General features: G+C 41.3%; 2 protein-coding genes and 1 long non-coding RNA gene across 3 annotated transcripts in view; 2 read left to right on the forward strand and 1 right to left on the reverse strand.

Annotated features, from left to right (window-relative positions):
- Positions 1–1492: 1492 nt before the first annotated feature.
- On the reverse strand, positions 1493–9904 carry ENPP4 (ectonucleotide pyrophosphatase/phosphodiesterase 4). Its single transcript, XM_071742153.1, has 4 exons — positions 9719–9904; positions 7031–7893; positions 6031–6201; positions 1493–2839 (listed from the first exon to the last, which is right to left on the reverse strand). Exons 2-4 carry the CDS (start codon positions 7851–7853, stop codon positions 2475–2477), a joined length of 1359 nt encoding a protein of 452 aa, XP_071598254.1. The 5' UTR covers positions 7854–7893; positions 9719–9904; the 3' UTR covers positions 1493–2474.
- An 8257-nt stretch (positions 9905–18161) lies between these two features.
- Positions 18162–19373, forward strand: LOC139795577 (uncharacterized). The gene is made up of 2 exons (XR_011725581.1): positions 18162–19048; positions 19168–19373. It is a non-coding gene; the product is annotated as an uncharacterized lncRNA (long non-coding RNA).
- Positions 19374–20656: 1283 nt separating this feature from the next.
- Positions 20657–27298, forward strand: part of CLIC5 (chloride intracellular channel 5) — a 78331-nt gene continuing 71689 nt past the window's right edge. The window contains exon 1 of the mRNA XM_071742138.1: positions 20657–21246. Within this exon, the coding sequence (XP_071598239.1) occupies positions 20770–21246 (477 nt within the window). The 5' untranslated portion in view covers positions 20657–20769. The remainder of the gene's footprint in view (positions 21247–27298) is intronic.

Below are 27298 nucleotides of genomic sequence, written 5' to 3' on the forward strand. Positions count from 1 at the left end.
GGAATTGAAAATTATTAGTGATGCATCTTGCATTCCTTGATTAATACTTCAGCTTTCTCTTTCCACTTTCCCCACAAAAGCACTGCTTCCTCACAGCAGTGACCAAAAGGAGTAGAGGTTACACTTCTGGTACAGAAGTGCCACTCACTTTCTGGATTTATAAGAGTTCAGCCTGTGGCAAGTCTGTTCAAAAGGGGCTACCTAGAGCTAGAAGGCGGCTTTTAGACCTGGATTCCCCATCTGTAACAATGTATTTCAGAGTGCGCTTGTTGTTATTGCCAACATTTACATTTCTGTTAAGTAAAACCTTGGTGGTTTTACTTAACCTCAACACCTGGGTGATGACAGCAGATGCACAGAGGTACTGAAAGCACATCAGTCACACAGCTGTTGGGGAGGGAGGAGGAGGAGGAAGGGAAGAACAGAGTGGAGCACATACTGTGCTTGTCACTTTTAGCATCTAGAAAAATAAAACCTCACAGGTACAGTACTGTTTGGTATTAGCAAGAAAGATAAAGATAACTCACATGAGTCAAGCCTTTCCATAAATAGATGGTGCATAGCACCTCCCAGCAAGTCCCCCACCCCCTGAGGGTGGCAGCAACATGACAAGCACCTAACATCTCTCTCCAGTGTAGGAATTCCAGCATCTTCCATTTTCCAGCCTTTCTAAGCCTAGGTTCTACCCTGCAAAACATTCACTCCGTAGTTACTCATTAACCTGACCTCTTATTGAATGTAATTAATTAATTCTTTCAGCAGGGTGAGAAAGTGACTTCTGGGTTCAGTCCTGTTATCAATCTCTCTGTTATATCAAGAGTCTAAACTCCAGAACACTGTCAGTAACAGCATAAATCTTCCAAGGGGTCTGAGGCTCCTTCAAGTTCAGCTTAACCCAGACTAAAGCTGCAGGTAGTAACTTGTAGTTTAAGAAGGGTGAAAAAAGGCAGAACAGGTTAGTTTTTTGTATTGTGTTTTAATTAGTACAACAGAATCCTTGGAGAGGAAGATACCATTTAGTTAAACTTCCTTATCATTTTTAAAACTCAAGTGTATTTTTTTCAGTGGGCAGTTTAAAGTAGCCCTTCCTTCTCAAGTCCATACTTCCAATTGGATCAAAAGGCTACAACATGAAATTGTATTTGTTGAGTTTGACCTTGTGAACAAAAAATGACATTGAATGCTACCAGATAGCTCAGCTCTCTCACTTCAAATTACCAGTTGTTAAAACCATTAAACTTGTAGGAAAAGGACTTGGCAATGGTAGTTCTCTTTTTGGGTTAGCATGAACAATTTATCTTCACCTTCTTTGCTCACTGAAAGACAGCATGGCACTAAAGGCTTTCTAAATCAAAAATATTTTTCTGTGACAAGTTACTAGAGCTGACCACTAACAAGGAATCAGAAGTTTCAATGAAGAGAACCACTAGCTCTGGTCTTCACCACCACTTTACATCTATACAATTTAGACACGAGAGATAACATCTCAAAAAAGAAATTAATTTTTTCCTTTTAATTTCCAAGGTTTAAAATAAAAGTTTGGAATCCTTGCTTGATGCATACATGTTAAAATGTTCAGTTGTTGCTTTTTAGCACATAACAGCCTTCAAAAGATAAAGATCAGGTAGTACACAGGGCAGAACCACCTTTATTACAAAAACACCTTCAACAAAGCTTACACCTGGAAAACCTTCCACAGGGTTTAGAAGTAATTTTACTATTACAGCCCATTAAACTGATTAATCCAAGGCCTCTCAGATTAAACCTACATCCTTGAGACAAGCAAGTAGTACCATCCAATTATCTGGGTGCAGTAACTGCAGAACTAAGTCATCCATGAACCTGTCAGAGCCATCTGTCTGATGCTGGAATTGCTCAACCCTGTACCACTTCAAAACAGAAGTGATATGCAACAATTCTTCCTTTGATGACTTCTGTTCTCTCTGTCATATTGCTGGCTTAGGATGGAAGCAGAAGTACTGGATCATCTCTATACCCTCTATCCCTAAAATGAAGAAGAAATCAGAATACACTACCCAAACAGGCCTAACTTGTAACTCTCAAAAAACCATCTTTTTTTTCCAGTACAGGTACAAGAACACTAACAGCAGACAACATCCATTTAATAATTAAAAAAAAAATTATCATTTACAAATGTTAAAATTAACTTAGTCTATCCTGGCTAGTTCATACTCTGGATTTTCATCTTGAAAAGTGTTCAAAAACTTGAATAAGAAGCTAAGTAGCCTCACATTGTTAAGCATTTCTTCCATTAGAAAGCCACCCGTTCACCATATTGCTCTGAAAATATATTTAGAGGACTACAAGTCAGGTAGCACACAGAAACAAGTTAGCAAAAATCTGACTGTACAGTATTTTATACAGATCCCAATAAAGTGCATGAAAAAGGCCATCCAGTGCAAGTTCAAACTCTTCCTGAAATCCCTATTTAGCAATCCCAGGCTTCCTCCAGGCTATCCAATTAAAGGATCATCATCATCAGACTGTAACTGAAGCCGGGAAAAGGGCCGCGGGGGAGCTATTTTCTTCTTGGAGATGATTATAATGCAGGTGAAAGTAGTCAGGATTGCAAAAGCCCCAAGAACTATCCCAATAGCTTCTGGAAGATTTATGCACCACTGATCAGCAAGCAAGCACTTGGTGTTACTGAAAGTGCCATTGTGTGGCTGTGGTGTCAGTCCCAGGATGTGGCACATCATGGGGTAAATATCAACGTTGTTCATCGTGCTCTGCCTGTAACCCTGATGAAAAGCAGGCCCTCGGGCAGCCAGGAATGGATGCATGCTTGGGAGAGCATTGTCATAGCCATGGTCACCTACTGAAGAGATGAAAAATTCAGTGTTAGCATCACAGTTTTTGTTTGCATTTTGAGTATTCCCCTCCCTATCTCTCCCCCAGCCTCAAAGGGCATTTATTCTGTACCACAGACTAATGCAGAACATAAAAGAAACTCTTGGATCAAACACTAAAGGAACCCAGAGTTCCTTCCTTCTTCCCCAGGCTCCAAAAGTCTTTTCCCATACTGGATTTCAGCCATGGGTCCCCCAACCTTGCCCATTATCTCTTTTCCTTTAGGTGATCATTTTCAATTTTCCCCTTTCCACTCACTCATGCAGAAGCTGAAATGAACATTGCTATTCCACAAGTCAGTAGCCAGATTATTGATTTGTGCTTCTCAGATTTTGGAAAGACATCTCCCCCTTGCAAAGCAGACACTTGCATTGCTTCCCAAAATCCCTCAAAAGTGTTCAGTTAAAGCATATTAAGAGCCCTCAAATCATGCTTATCAGATTAGGTGTTTCAGGTGAAGGGATACCCAAATAACCAAAACCAAAAAACAATCACTATGTCTGTTACAGGCATACAACAAAACATTTGTGACTACAGGGTCACGAGTACTTTGACAATTGGTAGGTTTTTAAGGAATACTCCAGTTTTTTGTGGAATATAAGCATCTAAAAAGCAGGCATAGTCAAATTTCCTAACAACATGCCTGAAAAAAATCTAAGATGCCATAAATTTCTCCTACCACACACAGCATGAGTGACTGTATTTAAATTCTGAGTTCATCTCTCAGTAACAGTCTAACCAGTCTCCCCCAGATTTGTCTCCTCAGCTGCTCCATTGAACTTTTTGATATGAAATTTCATGATTCCTACTGATTAGGTCACAGTCACCACTCTACTGCACCTCCAGTATTCCTTTTTGATGCTTCCTACTGTTAAGTTTGCTACCCCTGACACTATGGCACCACATCTTGCTCATTTGTTGTCCCTCTCCAGTGCAGTTTCCTGCCCTCCACCTCTGAAGCAGGAGGGCTGGTGTGTGCTAACACTGCTGGGAGTGTAGGTACCAGTGTAGGTACTGGTGAGGGACCAGCAGCTATTGTGGGAAGTGTGACCAAACCCCATTGTAAACCCTTGAATAAAAGGACAAAGGACTGCCTGGCACCTATGGAAGTAACACCTGCATATGGGGACAACAGACAGAGTGACAGTGACAGAGGTAATGATAGGGGAAGCTGAGCAGGAGGAGGTCCACTCAATCGTGATATATCTCAACCATGGTTACTCATCTTTGCTAAACAACTGCCTAAAGGAAACACCTATAGAAGGAGGAGCTGTGCTGGCAGGCTTCAGGAGCTCCACTGACACCAACCCTACACTGCTGGCTGCCCCAACACTGGATCCAGGACTGGTGATTTTCTGTTATCCACCCCTCTCTCTAACTTTACTTCTCCTGTTCTCCCTCCCCTATCTCTCTCTCTTTTCCTTCCTAAAATCATTAAGGAACACAAAACCCACCATCATTTTTTTCAGATTGTGCAGCTTGAACATACACGTGCTGTGTCTTTTGTAAACCAAGTATCAGCCTGAGTGCATATAATAATAAAGTATCAGTATTTCTTTTATTGTTCTAATTAAAGCTAATATTCAAATGCAGACCTTGAGTGTTGTTTCACCTTAATCCAATCAAGGATTATCTGGCAGTCAAGCATTTCCTCAAACCAAAACATTTCAAACAATCTCCCAGGGAGGGCCAGGTCTGACTCTAAGGTTGGATCCAGCCACACCCAGGTTCCTCTCTGAGAACTTTAAAAAGCAAGGGGGTCCAGTCTGGATCTCCCTGGGTTGCCTAATCCAGGTCATGACATTGGGGACTGGCCTATTGTATCACTTTGTCCATAAAAACAAGTACAATCAACACTTAAATAGCCCCCTAGGCTAAAAACTCCCCTGCCTGCTTCTGGGAATTGTTTTGAGAGGTGATTCACTTAAAACTGACAAAATACTGTTAAATCTAAATATACAGGAGTAACTATTCTTAGGTGCACAAAATTTAATCCAACTGTAAACAAGAAAGAGACCACCTGTGCTTAGTGCTGTCAATTTGGGAATTCTAACAAATCTGTGAGGAAATTAAAATGCAAATGTACCTTACATTATAAAAAGTACTTCTGTACAAATAATTAGAAAATTTGGACTTAAATGTCTGAAGGTCACCCACTGAGGTGTAAGCCAACCCAACTGGGAGCTTACACCAACTCAGCATACTGTCTCAGACAGCAGTCAAACAGGTTTTCTGAGAAGGATCCAACAGTGACACACCAACCAGCCTTGAGATGCTGGCTGCTCACAAACTTCCTGGAAGTTGGTACTTTTGTATTTAATTTGTATTAATGGATTCTTTTTCCAAGAATTTGTCCAGTTGCTTTCAGAACACACACACACACAAATATATATAGATATATGCAGCCTTTGGCCACAACTAGAATTATCTAGAGCTGAATTATCTTACTATAACAATAGCAAAATCTGTCTGGAACTTCTTTGAAATACACTTTCATGTAACTGCTGCATTTTTTCAGCAAGTTACACACATCTCTCTCATCTGCCAAAACATATGCCTGTGAAACAGTTGGAAATACACACACACACACACACACACACACAGGTGATTTGACATTAACAGCATCAAGCAGGAAGAGTGCATAGCTTAGCAATGCAGTGTGTGAAGTGACATCTGTTTTGCTCTGTCTTTAAAACAATGTTTGACACCCCTAACAGGAAGAACTCTGGGTTCTTTGACCATTTTTGTTGTGCTCCTAATATTTTTAGTATTTCCTCCCATTTACTTTTGTTTCCTGTAACATTAAATGTTGTGCCATGCACTCTTCAATTTATGTTCCCCTAGGTATGTATTTTATATACAAAAAAATAGTGAAAAATAAGTTTTCACACTCTGGTGAAAACTTACAAGCTTATACACTCTTATAAGTGTACCCCAGGCTATTAAGTTGAGTGTGATAACAGAACATCCTCCATCTCTTCCTCATCTGTTAAAACACTCCAGGCTCAGGATAACAATGTTCCAGAAAGTGCTGAAATGTCCCTAAGGACACATAGTGCCAGGACTTCATTTGCTAAACTAGGACAAATGGCTGGAATAAAAACAAGACTGTTTAGCAACATAAGCCACCAAGAGCAAAGCTAAGAAAAACACACTTACACTTTGAAAGTGACTCGTTCTGTACAATAGTCCAGCCTTCATCTGCAACCAGAATTATGGGCTGAATTCTCTTATTATGATGATAGTGAAATCTGTCTGGAATTTCTTCTTTGAGATACACTTTCATGTGACTGCTGCATTTTTTCAGCAAGTTATACACATCTCTCTTGTCTGCCAAGAAAAAAAAAATGTGTGAAACACCTAGAAATCACCTCCCATTTACTGCAATCAGTTGTCATTAAATTTCAGATTTTTTTTTTTTTTTCAAACCTGTATTTTTAATAGGGAGATAGAAAAGGATTTTTCACTTCCCTAATGAAATGCTACATATATTGAGGTGGATTTCACAATTTGCTCACATTTTATATCAGGCATCTCACAACTGTAGTTTTGGACTTAAAAATTCAACTTGCTCTCTGGGCTTGCAGGGAAGGAGGGCAAACTCTGAGCATAGAAGTTGAGAGAATTGCTTCAGTCTGGCCACAGTCATGGAAACCAAGATCAGCAGTGTCATTATTTAAGATATATCTATTAATAACTACTCTGGGATAAATAAATTGAATTCATAGTATGAATTCACAGGAACTGAAGTGGTAAACAATCAAAGTTGGGTTTAGAGTTTTACTTGGAAATTTAGAAAATGACATTTTAATCCTGAATAACCATGAGGGTTTATTTCATGGTCACTGTGTATTATAACCATACAGAGTAAGTGAGCAACAAGAGAGCAAGCACACCAAGTCCCCTTCTGCTTCCTTCATAAGCTGTACCAGGATCATCTTCAGCACCCACAGCGATTTGACCAGAAACTCTCCTTGTCCCATTGACTACCAAACCAAAGCACACATTCTTTAGTTATTAATTGTGTCAAAGGTGAGTGTAATACCTACATTGGTTTTGCAAAAGATGTGAACAGCCTACCACAGTGGGGACTTTTCAGTAGTAAGATAAACAAAATTTAATTCTCAAAATACGACTCAAATAAACCCCCCAAACATACTCTGTTTTGGCAGCACTGCAGCAACTGGAGTCCTGTCTATCAGAGTATAGTTATCTCGACCAATGCAGTCATCCAGGATAATCAGCTTGTTTGCAGAACACGGGGCCATTCCGTGATCACTTGTAATTATGACATTAAGAGTATCCCATAAACCTAAAGCCTTCAGTTTCTTGGTGAGGAAGCCAATGTGATTATCCACTTCTTCTAAAACTTTGCGCATTTGCTCGGTGTCATCTGGTCCATAAATGTGCCCACTTGCATCTGGTTCTTCCCAGTACAACGTAGCAAAACTGACCACTGGATTAGAGCTCTTCAGCCATTCAGCAATCTTCTCCACTCTCTCCTCAAACGTCACTGAAGAGTTGTATTTCATAAAAAAGTGAGGGGCTGTATTGTTAATTTTTACATCAGTACCAGGCCACATTGCAGCAGCACTTGCTCCATTTCCCTGCTGCTGATTTGTTACCCAAATTGGAACTGCTTCATTCCACCAAAAGGGATCTGAATCATTGAACTGTGAAAACTTCTGCTTAGCATCTGGATCGTACATGTCATTAGCCACCATGCCATGGCTTTCTTCATATAAACCTGTCACTATGGTATAATGGTTTGGGAAAGTCTTGGTGATAAAAGAATTCTTCACTTCTTTCACAAGTACCCCACTCTCAATGAACTCCTGGAGATGAGGAAGTTTATAGGTTTCCAAATAATCAGCTCTGAAGCCATCAAAGGACACAAGAAGTAACCTGGACACTGAATTGCCAGTAGGGTGACTGTAACAGGCAATCATTCCAGAAAAAAACAATGTTAAAATTGAGTTCATTGTTGATACTTCAGATTGCTTCCACCAGGCAATGATGCACCTGAAAAATTAAAAAAAGATAAGGCATGTAGCACAGAATAATGTACTGGAACAAGTTGAACAAGCTCTATGTTATGCACATCTTCATTACAGAGGTTAACTACAACATAAACAGTCTAAACAACCACTGCAGTCAAGAATATATTTCCCTACTGACTTCAGAAGTTTCTCATATATTATCATGTTTTTTCATATATTAAAACAAATGAGCAATGAGATTATTTTGTTTTCATTCCAGACTAAATAAAAGGAAGAATTGTTTTCTCTCTTCTAAGCAATTCTTCCATAACTCCATGTGTCTTATTACAACTCTACATGCCAAGACAGACAATCAGCATTTTTCCTTGTGTTCAAGCACAGGCACCAAAACAACTCCAGGTCCACAATTAAGAGTCCTCTGCAGCTCTAAATTCTGCTTACACATCACTGCTCCGACCAGAAGTTTGTTTCCTACTGTAATTACAAATCTTCTTCATCCCACCTTTCCTTTTCCACAGTTTCCACCCTCTTGAGTTGCTGCAAGACTTTTGAGTCTCTCAACATTCATTGCTTCCTCTGCACCTGGAACTCCCAGGAGTAACTTGTTTTCCTTCTAAGCTGCTGTACAACCACCAGTATCTAAACCTGTGCTTTACATATTGTCTCTCTTCCTCAAAACAATTTAAAAATCATTAGTAACCTTAGCTATGAGGCAAGTATTTCTCACCAAGAAATTCATGGCTATTATGAATGCAAAGTATGATGTGTAATCATCCCTTTCCCCCTCCTCAAAAGTTACTACGTGTGACAGGAGTAGTTTGTTTAGGAAGGTTCAGAATTATTCTGTAAATTATTATAAGGAGGAAGTGAAGATCCAGGTTTCACTAAAACTTCTAGAGTATTGTTAGCATATTTACTTCTCAAGAGCCCCACTCCAGCAAATTTCTCATTTATCTCACTTGTACAAACTTGGTGATTCTAGGAGGAACTTCCTAACTGTAGAACCATTATCTGGTCTATCTCAGCCCTCACCCCTAAACTCTTTAAGACTGTTTCATTTCACAAGTCATTTCTTTAAGACTGCATTATTTCACAAGTGGAAGCAGCTTTAATGTCAGCCAAAGCGTTAGCAGTGAGAGGAATGGCAAAATCATCCCTCCTGTAACCCACAGTTAAATTTTCTTCAGAAGTCTGAAGAAAGGATCATTAACCAACAATAAGGCATCCCCTAGTACAGAGGGCTTGTAACACACAGCCTCTTTAAACGAAAAAAAAAAGAAATGTGACGAGCAGCAGAGCTGAGAATCACCTTTCATGTTGTCAGGAGTTTTAACAGCAGAACCAGAGCTTTCCAAAGCGCATTACGAATTACGACCTCAATATTTACCTTTTAAATACTCCAAAGGTGCCGAGCACTTGCGTTTTTTACACCCTGTACCCCAAACTCCCATCAGCATCACAGCCCCTGAACCCTTCCACCTTTTAACCCGATTTTCGAGTTTCGCAGCTGCTCAGTTCGGTTAAAAAAATGGAATATCCTGGCCGGGAAAGCTCACAGCAAGAAGCCCCCTTCTCCTCACCGCCTCTCCCGCTGCCCAGGGCCGGCCCCAGCGGGGCTCTGAGGGCCCCACTGCCCTCACCCCGCACCCCAAGCACCCGAAGCACCGCCGGGGCTTGACTCAGCAATCAGCCCGGCCATTCCCCCGCAGCCGACCCGCACTTTCTTCCCCTCAGAGGAAAACCGAGGGAGAAGGGGAAGCGTGAAGTGTGTGCGTGTGTCGGAGGGAGTGCGCAACCCCAGCCCGGAGCGGTCGTCCCGCGGTTCTGCCCCGCTCAGTACCACTCACCACAGCTTCCTCGCACCGCAGAGCTCCCCGCCTGCCGCCACCCGTCCCGCTGCTCGCCGCCGTTCCCCTCTGACTCCACCGGGAGGCCCCGCTCCGGCGCGGCTCTGGAGGTGACCGACTGCAGGGGGGGGGAAGCCGGGGGAACCGGGAGGGGAGGGGGGGAAGGAAGGGGGGGAACAGGCACCGCGCCTGCGCACCCGCCGCCCGCGCGGCCCCAACTGCCACCAACGGCGGCGGCTCCGCGATCCGATTGGCTGGAGGCCCGCTGACCGCAGCGCTGATTGGATACAGGGGAGGGAGTGGGCGTGGCGCTGAGAAGCGGTGGAGGGGGGGGGGGATCGTCTGAGGTGAGGGGCTGGGGGGAGCCGAGCCGAGCCGAGCCGAGCCGAGCCGAGCCGAGCCGAGCCGAGCCGAGCCGAGCCGAGCCGAGCCGAGCCGAGCCGAGCCGAGCCGAGCCGAGCCGAACCGAACCGAACCGAACCGAACCGGGGGGAGCGGAGCCGAGCCGAGCCGAGCCCAGCCCAGCCCAGCCGAACCGAGCCCAGCCCAGCCCAGCCCAGCCCAACCCAACCCAACCCAACCCAACCCAACCCAACCCAGCCCAGCCCAGCCCAACCCAGCCCAGCCTAGCCCAGCCCAGCCCAGCCCAGCCCAGCCCAGCCCAGCCGAACCGAGCCAAAAGCCCAGCCCAGCCCAGCCCAGCCCAGTCCAGCCAAACCGAGCCAAGCCCAGCCCAGCCCAGCCCAGCCCAGCCCAGCCCAGCCCAGCCCAGCCCAGCCCACACCTCGAGTCCTGTGTGCAGGTGTGGGCTCAACAGTCCGTGAAGCACATGGAGGTGCTGGAGGGGGTGCCGAGAAGGGCATCCAGGCTGGTGATGGAGAACAGGCCTTGAGAGGAGAGGGCTGAGGGAGCTGGGGATGTCAGCCTGGAGAAGAGGAGGCTGAGGGGAGAGCTTATTGCCCTCTGCAGCCACCTGAAAGGAAGGGGCTGGTGGTGGGTGTTTGCTTCTGCTCCCTACTTGCTAAGGATAAGACAAGAGGAAATGGGTTCAAGTTGTGCCAGGGGAGATCCAGATTGGATATTAGGAAAAATTTCTTCACCGAAAGAGTGGTGAAGCATTGGAACAGGTTGCCCAGGGAGGTGGTGAAGTCACCATCCCTGGGGGTATTCAAAAAATGGGTAGATGTGGTTCTTTGGGAGATGATTCTAGTGGTTACTGTGGTGTAGGACTGATGTTTGGACTTGATCATCTTGAAGGTCCTTTCCAACAATAAGGATTCTACTAGATTAGATTAGATTAGATTAGATTAGATTAGATTCTCCTCCTCTTCTCCTCCTTCTCTCCTTCTCTCCTTCTCTCCTTCTCTCCTTCTCTCCTTCTCTCCTTCTCTCCTTCTCTCCTTCCCTTCTCTTCTCTTCTCTTCTCTTCTCTTCTCTTCTCTTCTCTTCTCTTCTCTTCTCTTCTCTTCTCTTCTCTTCTCTTCTCTTCTCTTCTCTTCTCTTCTCTTCTCTTCTCTTCTCTTCTCTTCTCTTCCTCTCCTCTCCTCTCCTCTCCTCTCCTCTCCTCTCCTCTCCTCTCCTCTCCTCTCCTCTCCTCTCCTCTCCTCTCCTCTCCTCTCCTCTCCTCTCCTCTCCTCTCCTCTCCTCTCCTCTCCTCTCCTCTCCTCTCCTCTCCTCTCCTCTCCTCTCCTCTCCTCTCCTCTCCCCTCTCCTCTCCTCTCCTCTCCTCTCCTCTCCTCTCCTCTCCTCTCCTCTCCTCTCCTCTCCTCTCCTCTCCTCTCCTCTCTCCTCTCCTCTCCTCTCCTCTCCTCTCCTCTCCTCTCCTCTCCTCTCCTCTCCTCTCCTCTCCTCTCCTCTCCTCTCCTCTCCTCTCCTCTCCTCTCCTCTCCTCTTCTCTCCTCTCCTCTCCTCTCCTCTCTCCTCTCCTCTCTTCTTTTTCTCCTCCACTTCTCATCCTTTTCTCCTCCACTTCTCATCCTTTTCTCCTCCACTTCTCATCCTTTTCTCCTCCTCTTCTTCTCTTCTTTTCTTCTTTTCTTCTTCTCTTTTCTTTCTTCTTTTCTTCTTCTCTTTTCTCTCTCTTCTCCTCTTACCACATTAGGTTCAACAAGAGTAAGTGTAGAGTCCAGCACCAGAGGAGGAATAACCATGGGCCAGTATGGGTTCGGGGTGCCCTGCTGGAAAGCAGTTCCATGGGGAAGGAGCTTGGGCAGTGAGTGATTCATGGGGCAGCAATGTGCTCTTGTGGCCAAGAATGCCAATGGTATCCTGGGGTTCAGCAGGTCAAGGGCAGTTCTCTTCCCCCTCTGTTCTGTCCTAGTGAGACCACATCTGGAGTTTTGTGTCCAGTTCTGGGCTCCCCAGTTGAAGAGGGACAGGGATATCGCAAATGGAGGGCTAGGAGGATGGTCAGGGGACTGAAATATCTGTTTTATGAGGAAAGGCTGAGAGTTCTGGGGCTGTTTAGTATGGAGAAAAGAAGACTGAGGGGGGATCTTATTAATGTTTATATTTTATTAATATTAATATTAATATTAATAAATAATTAATGTTTAATCTTATTAATGCCCTGAAGGGCAGGTGTCAATAAGAAGGGGTCAGTCTCTTTTCAGTGATGCCCTGTGATAGGACAAGGAGTGACGAATATAAACTGGAACAAAAGAAATTCCATCTCAATACGAGGAAAAACTTTTTTAATATAAGGGTGACAGCACTGGAATGGGTCTCCAGAGAGATTGTGGATTCTCCTTCTCTAGAGACTTTTAAAATCTGTCTGGACTCATTTCTGTGCCACCTGTCCTGGGTAATCCTACTTTGACAGAGGGGTTGGAGTGGGTGATCTCCAGAGGTCCCTTCCAACCCCTACCATTCCCTGGATCTGTGATTCCATGACTGAGGGGAGCAGAGCCAGAGGAGAGATGAGGGGAGGTGAAGAAGAGCAGCCAGGGGGCTGAGAGGAGCAGAGATGGAGGGGACCTGAGGGGAGCTGAGGGAGGGCTATGGGGAGCTGATGAGAGGGGATTTGAGGGGGTTCTTGTTTTTTCCTGAGTATGACATTTTTGTGCTCTGATGTGCCAGCATTGGTTTACCCTGTAACTTAGAATACATGCAGGAAATGGTGTGTGCTGTTGAATGTCAGTGCCCTGAATGCCAGTGCTGCTTTTAGGAATGCAATGTGTGGTATCATGGGTCTTTTTTAGGTCCTGGTGTAAGCTTGCTTTACATATTAAGGCAAATAGTTTACATTCCCTTGGTTTTACTTTTTGTTATGAGAAGGGATTAGTAGTTCTGCAAAACCTGCTGAATAACAATGAAATCAGCACAGTGCAAACAGAGCAATCAAGTGTCTTTTAATAGCAGGAAGCAGAAGTCATCACTCCATTATAAAATTTATAATAAAAACTCAGAAAAAAGATGTCTGTAGCTTCATGACTGACAAGTAGAGGATCTGAATTTTATTCAGTGTATCCTGCCAGTGTGTTTATTCTGAATGTGGCATAGATTTGAGCTTGCTTCTTTCTGGTGATTTTCACACGTGTGTGACTTTGTCACCTGTGCCTGCCAGCTGTGGAGTGGCTCTGAAGATGTGGTACAAATAAAGTGACCTGCCTCTGATTCACCTTGATTTATGGAATGTTGCAGGTGTGGCAAAGCATAGGATTTCAAAAGAGGAAAAAAAGGTATTTCCAGGTGAACGAGGTACCACTTCTTGCAGCTAGTTATATGTCAAGTTCAAGCCAACGTCTTTTTTTTTGTTTGTTTTTTTTGTTACACTAATTCAGCTTTGTGAATATGCACATGACAGCTGATGACATGGAGGAGGGAAGTGTCTGGTATGAATTCCTTCATTGTATTTTCTTCAAAATATTTATTGCACAGAGTGAATTGGAGGTCAAGGGGATATATAACAGGTGCAGTCTTTTAGCCAGTTTCATCAAATGAGGATTGAGGCCTTACAAACTTTATGCAGAGATGCAGCCCAGTATTAAGCACCAAGGCTCTTTTGCCAACCAAGTTTGGCAACATACTTGCTTAGTTACTCAGGTCTAAAAGCTGTGAGTAATTTCTTATTTACCCTTGCTGATGTGCTTTGAAACCTATTCCCAGCTTAATACAAAGTGTCCAGCTTGACACATCCTAAAGGCACCATACCATACCAACTCTGGACTTTGAACTGGGTTAGTCAACATGTGTCATGGATTTAATACAGCTCTTGGTTGTGTTTACAGTGTATGTCTCCAAGAAATAAGGAATTACAGGTATCCTTACATTGAGAGAAGTAAAATTGGGAACTACCAAGATGTTTCCTGTTCCTTAATCTCTGTGTTGTATTTCACCCCACAGTTTTCTGTGTAGACTGCAATTGTTCTAAGACCTACTAAATCCTGCCAAGCTGGACAAATTTACTGCTGTGGTAGAACTGAGCATTTTCAGCTCTAAAACTGTTAAATGCATTTGTTTGCATCAGTGGAATTTAGTAGATGAGAGGATGTAAAGGGCAGGCAACCTCTAAATAGTCTCTGTGTTTTGCTAGGTATAATAAATAATAATAATAAATAAATTCTATAAATATATAAAAATAATATAATAAATTCTAGATGGGAAACTGTATCCTTTTACTGGCAGTGTTGTGAAGGAGAAACTGCTCCTGATTTATTTGGATGAAAACTTGGTGTTGCACAATGATAGTTCAGATATTTGTCTTAAGTACTTTCTTAAGAGAAAGGTCATTTTCATTACTTAAAATAACTGCATACTGAAAGAGAAACATTCTCCTCTGTATTTCCATTTTTTCTCATTATTATCCATGTGACAGAGATCTCCGATAATTTTTGTCAAGTAGTTTTTTTATCCCATAAATTTCTGTGTTTTGATGGATTTTCATCTAGTTGAGATGAAGAAAAATAGGAAGACATTTCATAAACTTACCAAGGGGCTAGGTGACTAACAGTGTTAAAATGTGTTAGATTAAAACTTTTGGTGCCCAGTTAATCTGAAGTTTAGGTTGAATATGGAGGCTGTAAACAAAGCGGGCACTTAACCACATGGTTTCCCAAACTGCCCATGGAGAGAAATCCCTAAAGGTGATACAGAGGAGTGTGGTGTCTGTATCTGCTTTATTTTTGATATTATTTTTTTTTTTTTGAAGTTGGGTTGCTGGGCCTTCTAAGGGTGCTTAGTTTCAGAGGTAAACAAGGATGTTGAAGTGACGTGAGATTTTAAAGGCAAACAAAAAATGTTTTCCTTGGAGCAGTTGGTCAAATAAAAAGTCAGTATTTCCTTGGCTTCAGGTATTCTAATGGAGTTTCCAGCCATGGAGTTGGAGAGCAAACCAAGTGAAGTTTGATTAAAGGAGCTGGAGAACCACAAATAAAAGGCTTGGGAACAGCCAAATCAGAGATGATTGTTCAGGCCCTGCAGCAGGTAGAGCAGGTTTTCAAATGTTGACATTGACTACTACTTCCTGTAACAACTAAAAGCTGTTGATAATATGAACAATGAATATCCCATGAAAAAAAAAAAAAAATCTGTATTTGTCTAGTTAATTTCTATATTTCTTTAGTTCCCAGTGGAGAAGTGTCTGTCTTATGCAGTCAAATTTACTGATGTGTTGGCTTTAAATATGCCTTTCATGTAATGTCAGCAGCAAAGCAAAGTCTGGGTAAAGGTGAGAAACCATCATTACAGTGAGGTCCTGAATTCATGAGCCATCCCCTCAGGGCTGCAGAATTCAGGTCAGAACATCTGGATGGTGACTTCTGTGTGAAACAGTGTGGTGAACAAAGTCTTCTATCAAACCACTCTCTTCTGAATTGTTTTTTCTGTGTGTATTTTTTTTTCTTAACAATGTCTTGCACCTTGAGTACTGTGTTTGATTTTTGGCTTCTCTCTACAAGAAGATTGACGTACTGGAGTATGTCCAGAGAAGAGCAAAAAAGCTGGTGAAGGGTCAGGAGCACAAGTCTGTAAGGCTGAGAGAATTGGGATTTTTTAGTGTGAAGAAGAGGAGGCTGAGTAGAGACCTTATTGCTCTCCACAACTACCTGAAAGGAGATTGTGGTGAGGTGGGAGTCAGTCTCTTCTCCTATGTAACTGGTGATAAGAGAAGAAATGGCCACAAGTTACAGCAGGGGAGGTTCAGGTTGATATTAAAAAAACTTTTTTTACTGAAAGAGTGGTGAAGCATTGGAACAGGCACCCAGGGAAGTGGTGGTGTCATCATCCCGGGGGTTGTTCAAAAAATGTGCTCACTTCAGGACATGGTTCACTTGGTGGTGGTGTTGGGTCAGTGGTTGAGCTTGATGATCTTAGAGGTCTTTTCCAACATTAATGATTCTATGAAGCAGAATGCAGAAGCTGTTGTAGCTGCACATGTCAGCAGTTAATCTGGGACTGAGCTGAAGTGTGTGTTTCAGAAGATGAACTAATTCCACCTGCACACATACAATATGGACAGAATTGTCAGCAGATTTATGTAACTTCTTGTCCTCCTTAAGGGAACATTTCACAGCACCATGGTTTCAGTGATCTTGGGTGTCCAAAGGTGACCATCCACAGGCTGGAGCAGGACAGGGCCATATGGAAATCTTTTTCCTCCTCCTTAACAAATTTGTTCCCGTTTTGAAAAATTGTGGGGACCTGCAGCCATTCAGACTTCTGCAGTGCTGTTTTTCACCCTCTGTTCCTATTATGTGGGTCCGTGAGTGTTAATGGCTGTAGGAATAACTGGCAGGTGGAACTTGAGTCTCATTCCTGTAAAAAATCTGAAAAAAGACCTGGGTGCAGGATAAAGATTTCTTCCTCGTGTCCTTTAGTGCAAGATTGGCAGTGAAAAAGGCATTACTGTTCATAAACTGTGAAGAGATGAGGTGCTGCTAACCATGTCAGTAAAAGCTGAGCCTAGAAACGATACAAAAAAGTTTGTTTGCAGTTGATTTTATCCAGGTGCTTAGTGCAGTCAGAAGTGAAACCAAAGTGGTGTGATTTTATGGCAATTCCCTTTATAATATGTCTATAAACCATGAACAGTCTTTCTCCCAGAGTCCACAGTGTAATTTTTGATAATGTGCTTGAACTACATGTTGCAGAGCTTTGGAAACATTTGAGCTTTAAAGAAAATAAATTATTTTTGTAAAACCAACATCCTGAATGGCTGTGAATGTTTTCATCTTCATACCAAAGGAAGGGCCTGACCCCAGGAGTTGCTAAGATTCCTCAGCTTCTGCTGGTATAATAAACAATCCTTCAGTTTCAGGTTCAGCTGTTTCCAAGAACTATGAGTGCTCTTTTTTAAATATTCAATTTTCTTTCTTCTCTTATGGCTGGAAAAAAGATACTTTAGAGGCAGCAACTGAAGAACCTCCATTTGTTTAGGTTATGAAGAAAAGATTTACAGGCTCTTTGCTTGAATTGTGCAAGTGCCTGAAGGACTATTGTAATTGCAGTACTCAAATCACAGCAATAACCAAGTGGAAATGACCTCCTGAGAAATTCTAATAGAAACAGGTTGCTATTTCTAGACAGGGCTTTTAACTGCTGAAGATCCTTATGGCCTTGATGGATGAATTGAAGTTTCCAGCTCTGTGCAGTGCCTGGGAGACATGAAACTTATTTGCTTTGCTAGAGGGATACATGGGTAAATATCTTGTTGTATTGAGAATCTGAATTAAATAATGTAATACAGAGATTTTCGCCTTTAATTATTAACCTCAAAGCTATGATGTATGCTACCTATCTGCCTGACATTCTTGTTACTCTTCTTTCTTTCCACCCTTTTTCTCTGGAGGTGAGGGTGAACTGACTCTGGCAATGCAGGAATTTTTTTAGAAGCTGGTCTTCTCCTTGACATTTTAAATAAAGGCTGGAGGTGCTTATTTTCTTTTAGGGCTACAGGGTGAACAGATAAACATTCAGTAGTAGCTTCAGTGGGCTGACTTTAACATTCAGTTCTGTCAGGGTCCTCTAATTTATTTGCTGTCCATCACATAAAATCAAGCTTGGTCCAAGTAAACAACTTAAATACCAATAACTGTCTGTGTGTGTTTGAGCTGCTGCTCTGTGTAACTCTGTAGAGTGAACCAGGCAATTATTTAAGTTCCTAGCATGAGTTTAGGTATCTATTTGTAGGCTTCTAATTGTGGATGAGTTCCAAACTTCCTCTCTAAACCAACACCTGTTTTAAGGAGCTTGGATGACTGAGTATTGCAGTCCTAATAAAGACCCTCTGCAGAATATACTTAATCTCCTTCTGACATGATTCTTTCCACCTCTTTGATTCCATACTCTGAGATGCCTATTGCTGTCCATTCAGCTGTGGGAAGGATGATTAGTTTAATCAAAATGCTGAACATCAAACAGCTAAACTTAATATAAACAAAGCCACAAAAAATGAGACTTGAGAGCTGGTGGGCTGTAACTTGTGTCTGATGTATAGTGAGAGTTCCAGTCCTGTTAATTGTATGTTTTCATTTAAAAAGAAGAAGGTTAGAGTGTAAGTGGAAATTGAGTCATGAAGTAAAAAATAAACCTTGAAAATTAGTTGTTTTGCTCACCTTCTTTGCCCATATATGAATTTTGGTGCTTAAGGTTTGTAAACCTGCAAAGCAAGTAACCAGTGTTACCAGATGGCTCCTGGGTGCAGATGCCACGTACAATGGTGAGTGACACAATTTGAATTACAGAACTAGCAGGGTGTTGCTGTTACTAACTACCACATTAATTTAACACCTTCTAGATTTGTGAGCTGAGGAATTTGGGCGATGCATGAAATCTCTGGGCTCTCTTTTTCTGATCTTCCATTTTGGTGGCTCTGGAACTGGGCAATGGCAACGGAACAGGGAGCACACAGTGGTGCTGAGAGCTTTTTCTGCTCTCCTGCATCATACAACCTCTTTCCTCCCATTTCTCTGCCAGAAATAAACCCATTTCATGGGACATATCTGCCAACAGCTGCCATGCCCTATTCCTTTGCTGGAGCAGAGCATTTTTAGTTGGGGAATAGGGAGGGAGCATCACAGGAGACAGAGGAGCAGTCCAGAACACCGGTTCCCAGGTAACAATGTGGGCACCTCAGTTTTAACACATAACTTCTGAATCATGGCCCAAGAGTTATTTCTGTCTTCCCTGAAGAGGAAATAGAAGGGTTTTAAACCAGCCATGTGTTCTTAGAATGGGATTTGAGATGAACCTGATTTTCACTGGGATAAATTCTTAAGAGCTATAAAGTTTACTCTGTGGCTTTATCGCTGTCACAAGAGTGAAGTCTGAATCTTGGAGCAGAATGGAACTTTTCTCAGCTCTTGGAGAGTGGCAGATGAAAGAAGAACCTGGGTAAGTCATTATTTCTGATTAATTAAATCCACATCAACTGTAATTTATTTATTTTTAAATAATACTCATATGCTCTGCTCTCATTCTTTATTTTACCTGTGATTTTTTAAACCCTCCAGCAGGTGCTGCTGCATCCTGCTAATGTCTTCATGGAAGAAAAAACCCAATCATTTGACTGAATACTGTGCAACTGAACTTTGCTCCTTGTCATGAATGTGTGGGTGTTTTCCTTTCTTCCTCAAGTTATTTGCCAGCAGAGTGACTAAGGACGGAATTTTATGTTGCCAGCAGTTTAATACTAATAAAAAGATTAAAGTAATAAAAATTTCAAGTTGTCTCATTGGTTTTCCCAATGAGAAGTTCCAAGTTTCCCAAGTTCCATAGAATCACTGCATGGTTTGGGTTGGAAGGGACCTTAAAGATCATCCAGTTCCAACCCCCTGGCATGGGCAGGGACACCTCCCACCAGCCCAGGTTGCTCCAGGTACCATCCAACCTGGCCTTGAACACTTCAGGGATGTTAAACCACAACTTCCCTGGGGAAGTTTCTTGAGCTTTAGTAATTTAAATTTATTATTTTAAATCAGTGTTATTGTTAGCCTAAGAGCTGGTCTTGAGTGCTAGAAGTCTGCAATTCAGATCAGACAGCACATCTTCCAGAGCCTCTTGTTTAGGATTTCCACGTAGGGAACTGTGGCTGAATCACAGACAGAAAATATAAAGAGGTCGTGGGCTTCGTTCTGTTTGCTGATGGATCACTTGTGCCAGGCAGGAATTTGTGGGTAGTAATAGCTGAAATTAGGCTTTGATATAGGTTACAAAACCTTGAAGTCATTTAGTTGTATGAGGGCAGAAATGTTCTCTTGAGCTGAGAGGTCTGACTGATCTCTGACACTCAGCTGCATCTTTGCAGTGCATTGCTGCTTCCATGGAGGGAATTGAAATTCTGCTGTAGTGTTTTTCCTCACTGTTACAATGATTAAACATGATTGTGACAATGATTTTTGCACCTCAGGACTTTTCTAGGAGCCTTAGAACCCAAGTCCTAGTTTGATAAACTGAAGTATTGGTTTGCTTTTGATACTTTATTAGTAGTATAAAATGTTCAGTCTAAGAATAAAGGCATAAAACTGCAATCATAAATCTCAGACAGGTAACATGTGCAACTCTACCACATGAAACTCGGAGTCTTCCCCTGTTACTTCTCTTTTGTGTTTTCTTTTAGACATCTAACCTGGCTGTGGCAGTTACCTCTCAGGAGGTTGCAAGGACAGGTTAGGAGAAAAAACACCTTTATTTTTCCTTTTGGCCGAAACCCAAAAGGTTAAATATATTTGGATTTTAAGAGTTCTGGTAGTAATATAAATAATCCAGATGCAGAAAATGTATAGATAGGTGCTTCAGCTGTTTTTCAGTACACTTGGCCAGGCTGCATCTGGAAGGACAAAAAGTGGTTACAGCTCCTGAAATACAGCTGTCAGGAGTCAGATTGACAAAGGGGTTAAAGTGAGACAGCCCTATCTTTTATTCCAATGGAAGTGTAGTTGTTGATTTAAAGCTCTGGGTAAATGATTGTTGGAGATCTGCCATGTGTAGCAGAGCACTCAGAAAGAACACCACAGGCTGCTGCCTCCTCAAGAGCATTGGTCTGCCAACATCTTGCTTGAACTGCTAAGTCTTCTAAGACACCAGAAGGCAAATAAAACTCACCAGCCAGCAAGATGGAAGATCAGGCCTTACCCAGTTATCAAAATGCTGCCAACACCACTCTCTATGAGATGCCAGATTCTGAGGAAGAAAAAGGAGATAACTTTTATAACAATGTCCATGAAGATCCACCTCCTTATTCCCTCAATACCATCCCAGAGAGCATGGATGGCAGTCAGGAGGGCTCAGAAGACAGCTGTAGTAATTCTGCAGCTTCCCAGCATGGGGCTGACAGGGAGGATGGTTCTTCATCTCACCATGGTGCTGAAGAATACACCCAGGAGATGGATCTGGGGAACCCAACTCTAGAAGATAAGCACATAGATGATATTGTATTTCCCAGCAACATGCGTGGTTCTCCAGGCTTCCTGTCCCGACAGACCCCGATAACTTCTTCCAACTCTTCCATGTCCCTCAGATTTCCCCTCAACAATAACTTGGGAGAAACTGACAACTCTAAGCAAGATTGTGAGATTTACATGTTTGTAAAGGTAAGAGCTCGGGGAGCTTTTAAGAATACACTTGTTTTAAATCAGAAATCACTGTATATATCCTGTGTTTTGGTAAACTACAGCTACCCACTTACTCTTTACATCTTAAGGCACTTAAAGAGAAGAAATTTGTGTTTTGTGGAGATGCTTGGGATTTCTGCACTTCTGCACAAGTGAAGTAAGAGTATGGTGAAAGTGTTTGGTTGCTGCAATTCATTTATTCTGTGAAGTCTCTCTGCAGCTGCAGCTACACTACTGCTACTTCAACTGTTTTAATCAAGCTTGTTCAGCTATCCCTGCATTTTAGTATCTGTCTAGTAGCTGATGACTCAAAAGTGATAGTTATTAATGCTGTGAAGAAAGCTAAATACATAGTTTAAATCATGTCAATAACATTTCTACAGATGCTTCTCCCTGAAAGAGGTGTCTTTCTTATTTCTTTCAATATCTAGATTAATACGTGATTAGATTAATGTATTTCTCTGGAAATTTTAACATATATTTTTCATTAATTTTAAATTAGGTTTAAACAACTAAGGAGAATTTTGTAACCTTATAAAGTATTACTTAAATTTCTAAACCATATACACGTGTTCTTAAATAAACACTCTACTTGCCTTCATGAAAACTCTTGTATTCAACCATCCTCAATATTTATTAGGTCATGACACAAACCTGACAGTTCCTCCTTTTAAACTACAAGAGAGATAAAATTTTAAGTTTTTATTTTCCTTGAATGGGGCCATACACCATGAGTGTAATATTCTGTTATTTCAACAGAAGTCTTGTGAAGTTTGTTGCTTTTCAACATAAAATCAGATTATCAGAATCTGTTCCTGAGTTCCACAGGTACTTTGAAAGCAGGATAAGAGATTTTGTTACCAGACATAATGTGAAGTGTTTTCCCCAATGTCTGTATTTTGTTAATTTAATTTATTTATGCAAGAACACACCATGACCTTTGCATTGGTGTGAGATGCTGATTATCTTGTACAAGCTACAAGCTAGGGGTGATCAGACGGTTTGGTGGTTGTAAATCTTTGATTTCTTGGAAAACTCAATTAGTTTAAAAATTTATCCTACATTTACCTGTATGATAAAGGAGAGCATTTCCATAAGGTGTCAACACAATCTTGAGATTCTTTTGAATGCATTAAGAAAGCCAGGATATAATTTTTTTTCCTTCATGTCAAGTCTTCCTTTAGATGAAAAGTTGATGTAATTCCTGCTTCATGTCTCCTTTCTCTGTGTGACAATCCATTGTGATGGTTTTTGTAATTTTTGCAGAAAGACAGGTAATTTAAATTATTGATAAATACAAAAATTAAAAATCCAAACAAGCCAGAAATGGCTATCGATTTACTTAGTCTTATTCAGAATAAGAAAACCCATAACATTTCATCCATTTCTCTTGAATTTCAAAATAACAGCAGCTGCTCTTGTAAAAAGAGATAAACAGGAGAGGGAGCATCCACTAATTACTGGGTTGTGAATTGTTCTGGGTCCCATGTGTACTCCACGAGGGGGTTTTGTGACTGATTTCTGCAGAATTGGGTTGTGAAAACCATGTGTGAAGGCATTTGGCCTTTGGTTACCATCATAGGGCAGCTGTTGTATTTCTGTGACTGGATCATGGCACTGCTAAAAATTTACTAATTACATGGGCAAAGAAGGGTCTGTGGTGTTGGTTCTAGTTCACATCTCTGCTTGTAGTCCATCTGACATGTTTTAAAAGTTGAAGCATTTGATTGTACTTTGTTTCTTAGCAACATTTTGGTGTTAGCAACATGACTGTTGTACTTTGACTTTAAAATTCTTATATGTTCCTTGCTCTTTCACATTCCCCTTGTTTCACAATAATGGTGCATGAAGAAAGAAGGTTTGCAGGTGGTCCTATTCAAGCAGAGATGATGGGGTTAATGTGACTTTCTGGAAAGTGAGAACAGGGGCATTTTGAAAATAACTTTTGGAGAAGGACTGAAGAAGTCCTTTTCCTTGCCTATGTTGTGCAGTGTAGCTGAGTATCCCATAAAGGGATTTATCAGCCAACCTAGAAAGAAACACAAACTTTGGACTCCATTAAATTTGCCTAAGCATAAGTACCTAGTGCCTTTGAGATGTCCTTGAGCCCCAGGACATCCTTGCCTGGCTGGAAGATGAGCCATGAGGTTTTCCAGGTGATCCATGCTGTGATTCTCCTCCAGCAGGAGCAGGAGACCTGATGGGCAGGGCACTGGATGTTTCTGTGTGGGGTGGCTGAACTCAAGTCCAAGGGCAGCATTTTATTCCTTGAGAAAGTGATGACATTTCTTTTTTTTGCTTTTTTTTTTTTTTTTTTCTCTCCAGTTTTTTTTCTCTCCAGCTTTGCTTTGTTGCTGGTATCGAGGTAATAAACTGCTAACTCTGTGGACTGCAGAGCCAGCTTTGCTATCTTTAATTATCTAGATAGCAAAAGTCAGCCTATAAAAAGGAAGGTCGTAGAGTAATATATAACAAGAGTTGTGAAATACCTGAAGGCTGTCACTTCTTGCCCTTAGGAACCGAATCTCAGAGCTGTGGCAGTGCCCATTATTCCCAGGTGGTTCCCTTCTCATATGGTCTCTATCTCACCAGTGTTGCTCTGAAATGGGGTTCATCTTCTAGATTTGCTTTTTTTCTGGAGATACAAAGAGGACAGAAGGATTTTTTTCTGTGGGAAAATAGTGGTAATGACAATTTTTGCCACTATATGTTCCTTCTTTTGTTTGTAGCACTAACAAATCTCTGTGAGAGGCTGGAAATGTGAGTGTCAGAGGTTGCTGATTGAAAACCAGAGAAGGTGGGAAGATGAAATGGTGTCTAAGTAACTACCAGCCTCGCTGGCTTAGTTGCAGTGCACTGCCTAGAATAGAAATTTAACTTCATCAGAATGTTGCTAGTGCTGTTGCATTAGGACCATAGTTTCAGTCAGACTGGATAATATTTTCTGTAATTCAATCCATGCTATTAGGCACCAAGAAAAAGTTTAAATCACATTGACTAATCTTACACTGATTATCAGTACTCTATTTCAGGGTGTGCCATAAGGTAAAAATAACTGCTTTCATCAAAGAATTCTGTGTACCTTTAATAGCAGAACAGAGCATGTACCAACATGGAGCTGTCTGTGTGAATCCAGCATGTCCAGGCTTGTCAAAGCCACCTTAATGCCCTTTCAATAACATCATAATTTCTTCCAACAGAAGCCTTTGAAATTTGAACAGAAATATGACTGACATGCAGGCTGTGGCACAGGACAGCTTGACCTAACTAAATATTGCTCCAAGGTCCAACCTTTTCACTCCTGTGCTCAATTTCCTTGTTTAGAAGGATGCTTGTTCTGAAGGTTGCAAATGCAAACTTTTTGCTTTCCTGAAGCTTGAGTTGCCATTTAAAGACTATTCCCTTTATTTTCTTTTCAGAAAATTACTGCCTTTCTAGTTTTTTGGGGACCTGAGACTGGCTAAAAATTATAGCCTTTCTATATGGGCTGTAGGAGCAAAGAAAGAAGGAAATTCTTTGCCCTGCGAAGCAAACACCTTGAGTTATTGAAAAAATACAAACCCAATGCAGTGTTTTAGCATTGTGAATGTGCCTTTTGGATTCCTGCACTGGGGTAACAGAGTTATGGATGCTGGAAAGCACCTCTGGAGATCATCTAATCCAGCCCCTTAAGCAGAGCAGGATCACTTAGAGCAGGTTTTTTGGGGTCATGTCTGGCCAGGTTTTGGTTGTTTCCAAAGATGAAGAATCTACAGGTTCTCTGTGGAGCCATCCCAGTCACAGAATCATAGAATGTCAGGTTGGAAGTGACCTCAAGGATCATATGGTCCAGTTCTTCTAATATTATTTTTTATATAATAAACAAATCTGTATTCATAAATTTCAAATTAAATTATCATCATTATCAAATTTATGGAATTTTCTGTATCTGAATCTGTGCCTGTTGCCTCCTGTCCTTTCTCTGGATACCAGTGCTTACATTTAAGAAAGAATGATACTGCTTTTAACTTTGTACAGCAGAACTTGAACTTCTAGCTTTCCCCATTGGGGTTGTTGCATCTTTTAGTAAAATTTCTTTTAAACCAATAGCTGGGAAAGAAAGGACATTTCTGTTTTTTCCAGCAAGATTCTTCCCACTCCTGTAGTTCCAAGTTCAGAAGGCCTGAGGGCTGCAACTTGATGACAGAACTCTGTGCTAGCTCCCTACTGACTCTCAAAGTTGAGCAGAACTTTTATGACTGACAGACCATGTTCTTAACAGGAACACAGATTAACTGTTTGTATCACTGCAAAAACCATCTCTGAGTTGGCTTTTCTATTGTTTATGGAGCATATTGAGAATGTTTTACCTAAGAAGTGTGTATGAATCCTTTAGAACATGAAGTTACAGGACATAGCTGATTTTTAACACTTATTATTTGAAGAGATGAGAACCAAGTGGTAATCTAAGTGCTTGGATATCCAGTCTGAAGTCAGTGGTTTGCTGCTGGTGCTTTGCTGTGAAGAACTGAGCATTTTAGAGAAGTAAAAAATGTATAAAAAGTAAATGAAAAGTAAAAAAGTACCTGGCATAAAGGAACATTGGGAGCTTTCAGTAGGAAGTCCTGCAGGGGGGTTCAAATTCAGGGATGGATATTGGCATTGATGAGAATACCAGTTTTTCAAATTTTCAGCCACTTATTTCTTGCTACACTCATAGTCTACAGAGGGAAAAAAGCTGTAATTGGAACTTGGGGGCTGTAGAAATCTGCAAAACTTAATAGGTGTCCAGGTACCTTTCAGTAATGAAAGCTGGGTAGTCTTTTAATTAGTTCCAATACAGCACATAAGGCTGATGTTAGACCAGATCTTCTCCATTGAGTTTTTCAGGGAATGGAATGAATTCTTGCTGAAGCCAGGTGGTAGGTGTAACTTTCCATATGTACATAACATTATAGTAATTTGGCTTTTTATGACATTTTAGATTTTAAAAATATTTTTATGATAAATCTAATGTAAGTAAGCAAATGTTACTTTTGTGTTATGAATAAGCTTAGAAAAAAGGTTAAATGATTCATAATCCACCTTTTAAATAGTGGTAACTGAGCATCTTGAGCAAGCAAAAGATCAAAAAAACTATTTTCAGAGTTCTCCAGTCATGGCAGCTTTACAGATCCAGATGCATAAAGCTGAAGTTGATGTGCACAATAAGAGCAGATGAATGGGGAGCCAATACCCTAATGTCATACTTTTTTTGATAATTTTAATGAAATTAATGGATTTATTAATTTTTTTGCCTGCAAGTAGTCTTACGTAAGATAGTTTACAAGTACAATAAAATATAGAAATAAAAGGCTGGAATGTCAAGTGATAAGATGTGTCCTCCTGCTCTCAGCCTTTCCTAGACCATCCCTAACAGGTGCTTCTTTGAAAATATCCAGTGATGCAGGTTCAGCACTTATACCAATTAGTCTCTGTTAATGCTTAATTACTTTTCTGAGACACATATTTTACTTTATTAAAATTCCATTGCTCTGAATTATTCTATTTTTATTTTTAATAGATAGGTCTTTTATGTATTAGAAGACAGATATCAAATTGCCTTCAGTCTTTGCTTTCCCAGATGAAACAAATTAAACCTTCAGCTTGCCTTCAAGCCTGAGCCATCATTTCTAAACTTTGAGTGGTTTGGTGTGTTGTGGGGTTTTCTGTTTTGGTTTAGGTTTTTTTTGACCTCTTTCAGTCTCTCTCCACTTAATTATACACTGCTTAAACTCCACTTTCCAGGTATAGGTAATGTTAACAGTGCCAGTAAAAATTACTACAGAAAGTGTCTCATTAGTTCATCATTTTTCCAACTCTCAGGTTGGGACACTTTACTGCATACTTGTGCATCCTTTTACATATTGCTTAAGAATACAAAATTCACCTTCTAGCCCTGGTATTTTCCCAAAAGAAGATTCTGTAACAATCCCAACCATTTATTACTCCCTTGCCTGCAGGTAGCTGTGACACGGCCACTTGACTTGAAGAGCATTAGGTTTCTGGGAGT

Source organism: Heliangelus exortis, chromosome 3, assembly GCF_036169615.1.
Source record: "Heliangelus exortis chromosome 3, bHelExo1.hap1, whole genome shotgun sequence".
NCBI lineage: Eukaryota > Metazoa > Chordata > Aves > Apodiformes > Trochilidae > Heliangelus > Heliangelus exortis.

Coding starts and splice junctions, on each gene's coding strand:
- ENPP4 (XM_071742153.1), bottom strand. CDS start 7,853: ATGAACTCAATTTTAACATTGTTTTTTTCTGGAATGATTGCCTGTTAC. Junction 6,202..7,030: donor TGCAGTGCTGCCAAAACAGA/GTATGTTTGGGG, acceptor TTTTCTTGGCAG/ACAAGAGAGATGTGTATAAC. Junction 2,840..6,030: donor GAACGAGTCACTTTCAAAGT/GTAAGTGTGTTT, acceptor TCATCTCTTCAG/TAGGTGACCATGGCTATGAC.